The following is a 5734-nucleotide window of genomic DNA, read 5'->3' as shown; positions in this document are numbered from 1 at the left end:
GGGGGGGGGGGGGGGGGGGGGGGGGGGCCGGGCGGCCTCCGCTCCTTTCCTCCTCCGCCCTTCCCTTGGGCTGGTCTCTCCTTCTCTTTGGCTCTCCCTGTCGGTCCCGCCTGCGGTCCCTTGCTGCACCTTCCTTTCCGGCCACCGGGCGTGGGGATGCCTGCCTCTGCCGGGCGGGGACAAGGCGGCTGGGCGTGCCCTTGTCGACCGCTTGCTAACCCCCACATGTTACCTGCCCTTTGCCTTGCCTTGCGCGTGTGCGCGTGTCTGTGTGCGCGCGCCCGGGCGCATGGCAGTCTCCCGGCGCCGGTTGGTCATCGGCCTGACGGTGGGCCTCTCGGTGCTGCTGCTGCTGGTGACGGCCATCGCTGTGGTGGGGTTCTGCTGCTACATGCGCCGGCCCAAGATCCCGGGCGATGACATCGCCCTGCGGGAGCTCGTACGTGTCGCCCCCCTGCGGGTGTCTCCTCCTGTCTCTTGCGCCGACGGCGCGCACATGCGCCCTTTCGGCAGGCCCTCCGGTCCCCTGACATGACGCGCGGCCCCCCTCCTGCTGCAGGACGAGAACGACACGGTCCTCAACACAATCATCGGTGCGCACGTGCCGCCCCGGGCTGGGGCCGGTGTCCGGCCGCTGCCTGTCCCCGCTGCCCCCGCTGCCCCCGCTGACCTGGTACTCCGCTCCCCGCTTGCCTGGCGCCGGGCACGCACGCTCAGACATCTTCCTGCCGGGATTCCTGCTGCTGGACCTGGAGAAGGATGTGCAGATTATCCACACCGCGGAGCCGGTCGGCCGCGGCACACAGGCGGTCGTCCTGCGAGCCACTCCCTTCTCGGCGTCGCTGATTTCCCGCGCCGGCACGAGCCCCGTGGCCGTGAAGCAGTTCTCCAGTGCGTGGGGCTGTTTGGGGACCCCCCCCCCCCCCCCGGGGCTTTCTTTGTGTGCCGGCGTCAGGCCCCGGCTGCCGGCCTGCTGTGCTCCTTTTGCTGCCTGCGATGCTTGACTGACTCGCGCCTCTCCCGCGCTGGCGCCCCTGCTCGCAGACGAGAAGGGCCGCGTGTCACCCTCGCGCATGAGGTCCATGATCGAGAACGAGGTGGCCATCATCTGGTATGTAGGGGGCCATTGCCCGGTCTTGCCGCGTGCCTCTCCCCTGCCCCGCCCCCTCCGCCTGACACACATGCTTGCAGGGCGCTCAATGGATGCCAGAATGTCGTGCAGCTGCACGGCTACTCGCTGTCCCCCCCGGCGATGGTGCTGAAGCTGTACTCCACCAGTCTCGATCGGATCCTGCACCTCCGGCCCGAGGAGCCCTCCCTGAACCAGACCCTGCAGCTGGCCCGGGGCATGGGTGCGTTTTTGGGCACTCGCCATCCACTTTCCCTGGGCCCCCGGTTCCGGTCCCTCCTCGGCCTACCGGGCGGGCCCCGGGGGAGGCCCGACGGGAGAGGCAGCCACCGGATGAGCGAGCCACAGGACGCTCTTCGCCCTCTTTTCATGCGCTGACCCCCGAGTGCTTTTTTTTTGCCCCGGCCACCGTGCGCACAGCCGCCGGGCTGGACTTCGTCCACTCGTCCGGCTTCGCACACCTGGACATCAAGCCGGGGAACTTCTTCCTGGAGGTGGACCCGGAAACCGGGCTCTTCCGGCCGGTTCTCGGCGACTTTGGCCTGGCGCGCAACATCAACCGCAGCTCGGCCCTGGTGAACTCGCTTCTGACGCGCGGCTGCAGCGTGGCATATGCCGCGCCGGAGGTACGCCCCATGGGCGGTGTTTGTGTGCTGCCTCTCCTTTGGACCCGCGGCTCCCGGCCCCGGTCCCTGTCGCCCCCGGGGGGGTGCCCTGGTACTGACACCGGCGTGCTCTTCACTTCCCTTCCCCCCCCCCCCCCCCCCCCCCCCCCCCGCCCCCCCCCCCATACTGTCGCCCGGTGTCCCGGCTGCTGTTGCCGCCACCGCGGCAGATCCTCCGGTCATCCGGGCGGGCCGGCGACCCGACGCCGAACCTGTTCGCGTGCGATGTCTACTCCATGTCCATTGTTCTGTGGGAGATGCTGGCCACCAGCAAGCCCTGGGGCGGTGCGTGTCTCGTCCTTGCCCTCGTCCTGCGCCCGCGACTTCTTGCTTCGGCCCGGCGCACGCCGCTCGGGCGCCCGGGCTCCGTGGCCCGCGCTCCCCGGGGGGCGTGCCCTCCGCCGCTCCTCCCTTTTTTCCCCCCCTCCTCACACCCACGCGCGCACGATCTCTTCCGCCACCCCGCCCGCACGGACAGGCCAACAGCAGCAGGAGGTCATCGGCCTCGTGTGCGGCGGCATCCGGCCGGGCATCACCGAAGGCGACTTGCGGCTGGATCTCGGCCTGCAGACGGTCCGGTCGCTGGTGACCATTGTCGAGCACTGCTGGGACCCGGAGCCGGCCCGGCGGCCGTCGGTGGCGGCGCTGCTGCGCCTGCTGGAGCTGGCCGACGCGGTCGAGTGACCGCGCCCGCCGTCGACCGGGCCAGCCCCGGCCCTTGGCCCCCCCCCCCCTCCGCCTGCTTGCTCGCCCGCGAGCGCGAGGACATGTGCCCACACATGCAACCAATAGATTTCTGTCCTTTCTTCCCCCTCCCCTCCCCTGCGCCCCGCGGCCCTCCCTGCCGGGAGCTGGCATGACAGGGGGCAGAATCGACACCACGATCGCCACAGGCAGATGCATTGGGGATGGCTGCATGTGCGCATGCATCTCAGTCGTCCATGTCGCCGTCATCATCATCATCATCCATGCCCGAGTGGGGGTCGCCGCCGAAGTGGCGGCCGGAGTCATGGTGGTGGTGATCCTCGGCGTACGGGTAGTCCGGCAGGTCGAAGAGCCGCGCGTAGCGCGTCCGCCCGAAGCGCCGCCGGCTTGGCGCTGCCGGGGCCGAGGGGTGCTCCACCAGCGGGTCGGCCAGCGGGAAGTAGGTGTGCTCGCGCCGGCCGGTCGGCAAGAAGTCACTGAAGAGCGGCGTCCAGGACGTGGAGGTGGTCTCGTAGTAGGAGGGCGGCGCGAATTCCGGCACCGGCTGCTCGGTAACCAGGGCCGGGCTGACGACATTCCCGCGGCCGAAGAAGCTGGCCTCCTTGGAGGACTGGGCTCCGGGCTGGGGGGGCGGCTCGGCAGGTCGAGGCGGCAGCCGGACGGCCACCGGGGTCATTGCCCCGGGGCCCGAGGGGATGCCCAGCTGCCCCGGGTGCAGGTACACGGTCTGCTGGTCGTCGGCGTTGTGGGCCGGGGGCCGCAAGGTGTCCGAGAAAATGGCCCCCATGGCGGCGTCCCAATCCAGCGGCGAGTCGGTCAGCCGCCCGACGCACGTGTGCAGCTCCTGGAGTTTGTCCGGGCCCAGGGCCCCGGCCTTCCAGAAGGCGAAATCGCCATCGGACGACGTGCTGATGAGCTTGCCGGCGCGCAGCTGCTCGAAGAGGGCAAACCGCAGGGAAAGCTCAAACACACGATGCCGCAGCTCCGGCAGGTCGCTGGAAGGGCACCGGGAGGCGGGCGGCGGGCGAGCATGGCGGGTCGTGTCAGTGAGCAGGGCAGACCGGGCATTCAGGGGGCGGAGGGGGGGGGGCGCGCATCGGGCCTGGCGCGAGGCCAAGGGGGACAGCATGGCCGCGAGAGCTCACGCACTCGAACAGATACAGCCGCAGCGGGTCGCGCGCCCGCTCCGGGGTGAGGTTATTCTGCACCAGGACGGCCCGCAGCAGCGGGGCCAGGTGGTTCAGCTGGCAGACGATGCGCGTGTGGATGATGCTGGTTTGGCTGTATTCCCGCGAGTTGAAGAAGTCCACGCAGGCGTCTCGCGGCGGTGGGAAGCTGGCCACCGTGTCGACGAGCCGTCGGAAGTCTGAGCAGCGGGTGTCGGGGCGGCGCGAGGAGAGGGCCGTGAGACGAGGCGGCGTGCGCGGCGTGTGATGGGACGGCGTGTGCGGCGTGTGATGGGACGGCGTGTGCGGCGTGTGATGGGACGGCGTGCGTGGCGTGCGACGAGACGGCGTGCGACGACGCAGCGTGCGACGAGGCGGCGTGCGACGAGGCGGCGTGCGACGAGGCGGCGTGCGACGAGGCGGCGTGCGATGAGGCGGCGTGCGATGAGGCGGCATGCGACGAGGCGGCGTGCGATGACGCGGCATGCGATGAGGCGGCGTGCGACGAGGCGGCGTGCGACAGCGGTGGCAGCGGCACGGGCGTTAGAAACAAAGCCGCTGCGGAGGTGGGAGCAAAAGCAAGAAAAAACAAACAGAAGACATCGACGCGACGCCGGGGCTCCCCCCGCGCGGGGCGGAAGGCCACAGGCCGCCGTGCGCACCCTGCTTGCAAACCGTGACCAGGCCGAGGCACTGGCGGAGGAAGTCGAAATGCCGGGGCAGGTGCTCCAGGAGCCGGTGCTGCTCATCATGGCGGGGCACCTTCAGGCGCCCGGTGAAGGCCCGGGAAGTCGGCTCCGGCAGGGGCAGGTGGGCGACCGGCGGCCGGGCCTCCATCCGGGCCAGCTCCAGATCGATGACCTCCTGGCGGAAGGCCCGCTGAAGGGCCGGCTTCCGGCGCTTGGCCATCACACAGCAGGCCACCACAGTGCCCAGGGTCAGCAGGGCGCACAGCAGGCCCAGGCAGACGACCAGGGTCTTGGACCCGACCAGGCGAACGGCCGGGTCGGCGTGCGGCCCGGCCGACTGGAGAAACAGCTGGCAGCGTGGCAGCCTGTAGGTCAGCCCCGGGGTGAGCATGCGCTCCGGCGCCAGGCGCGGATGGTCGCCGGTCCAGGAGAGCTGAATGTGAAGGGAGGCCGAGAGCCGGCAGGGCAGCCCGGCCACGGCCCACGGGTCCACATGGGCCACGAAGGTGAAGTAATCCCCGGCGCCGGGCACATGGGTCAGGCTGTGCACCGTCGGGCTGGCGGCCAGCGGCAGCAGGAGCGCCGCATCCGGCCATGCCAGCCCCTGGCGCCAGTCCCGGTAGGCCTGGCGCCCGGGGATCAGGAAGAGATTCACCGGGCAGGCCGGGGCTTCGGAAGCCCGGCCGGAGGGAGGGCCGCGGCCCGGGGAGCTGCTGGCGCCCGGGGCACCGGCCCCATCGGCGCCGGCCCCCGATCCCGAGTCCGGGGCGAGCGCCATGACGACGGTCACATTGGCCCGGGCCGGGAGCCAGACACTCTCGGCGAAGTGCTCGTTGGACGCGAGCGCCGGCACGCGGAAGGCCGCATCGCCGGAGACGGTGCTGTTGGCCGGCGCGCCGAACTCCAGCCACCAGGCCCGGTGGACGCCGTCCACGATGATGCCCTTGTTGGCCTGGTCCGGCGAGCTGTATGGCAGGATGCCATGCTGCGGGATGGCCGGGGCGGCGGTCAGCGGCATGAGCGGGCGCCTCTGGTAGAGGAGCACCTGGCCGGCCAGGAGCCCGGCGAACAGGAGGGCCAGCAGCACCATGGGCCCGGTGTAGCGCAGGTGGTACCTGGCGGCCCGCGGCCGGGGGGCGGGCCGAAGCGGTGAGTCGGGTGCCGGGGGCCAGCTGGCAGGCGAGCAGGCCGCGCGGGCAGACGTACCGAATGACAAGGTCCCGGGGCGGGGTGACGACCACGGTCGCCCTCGGCGTGGCGGCCCCGGGAGGCAGGGCCCCATCGGAGGGGTCGGCCTGGGCCTTTTTCGCGCGGCGTCTTCGGGCCATGGCTGATCCGGGCGGCGGTGGCGGCGGCGGCGGCGGCGGCGGCGGCGGCGGA

At 71.5% G+C, this 5734-nt stretch overlaps 2 protein-coding genes across 3 annotated transcripts in view; one reads left to right on the top strand and one right to left on the bottom strand.

Annotated features, from left to right (window-relative positions):
• The window catches only part of H696_05703 (TKL protein kinase), a gene marked incomplete at its 3' end in the record, with an annotated part of 5563 nt that extends 3085 nt beyond the window's left edge, over positions 1–2478 (top strand). Inside the window, exons 2-9 of the mRNA XM_009499517.1 lie at positions 297–439; positions 560–593; positions 718–891; positions 1045–1111; positions 1192–1352; positions 1550–1755; positions 1965–2079; positions 2273–2478. Of these exons, the coding sequence (XP_009497792.1) occupies positions 297–439; positions 560–593; positions 718–891; positions 1045–1111; positions 1192–1352; positions 1550–1755; positions 1965–2079; positions 2273–2478 (1106 nt within the window). The remainder of the gene's footprint in view (positions 1–296; positions 440–559; positions 594–717; positions 892–1044; positions 1112–1191; positions 1353–1549; positions 1756–1964; positions 2080–2272) is intronic.
• Positions 2479–2666: 188 nt separating this feature from the next.
• Positions 2667–5733, bottom strand: H696_05702. 2 transcript variants are annotated; one of them, XM_009499516.1, is made up of 4 exons: positions 5561–5733; positions 4328–5469; positions 3649–3865; positions 2667–3494 (listed from the first exon to the last, which is right to left on the bottom strand). In XM_009499516.1, exons 1-4 carry the CDS (start codon positions 5680–5682, stop codon positions 2726–2728), a joined length of 2250 nt encoding a protein of 749 aa, XP_009497791.1. In that variant the 5' UTR covers positions 5683–5733; the 3' UTR covers positions 2667–2725. The 2 variants fall into 2 exon arrangements, with proteins under 2 accessions (XP_009497791.1, XP_009497790.1); XM_009499515.1 differs by having other exon boundaries at positions 4328–5733.
• Position 5734: the final 1 nt, after the last annotated feature.

This window comes from Fonticula alba, assembly GCF_000388065.1.
Source record: "Fonticula alba strain ATCC 38817 unplaced genomic scaffold supercont2.13, whole genome shotgun sequence".
Taxonomy (NCBI): domain Eukaryota; order Rotosphaerida; family Fonticulaceae; genus Fonticula; species Fonticula alba.
The sequence above is the reverse complement of the archived record's forward strand: the minus strand, read 5'-3'. Positions and strand labels throughout refer to the sequence as shown.

What these genes read in the sequence shown, in the direction of transcription:
- H696_05702 (XM_009499515.1), bottom strand. Translation starts at nt 5,636, where the DNA reads ATGGGGCCCTGCCTCCCGGGGCCGCCACGCCGAGGGCGACCGTGGTCG. An exon ending in GGTCACGGTTTGCAAGCAGG is followed by an intron (nt 3,866 to 4,327) that starts GTGCGCACGGCG and finishes CCCGCTGCTCAG; the next exon opens with ACTTCCGACGGCTCGTCGAC. An exon ending in CTGCGGCTGTATCTGTTCGA is followed by an intron (nt 3,495 to 3,648) that starts GTGCGTGAGCTC and finishes GTGCCCTTCCAG; the next exon opens with CGACCTGCCGGAGCTGCGGC.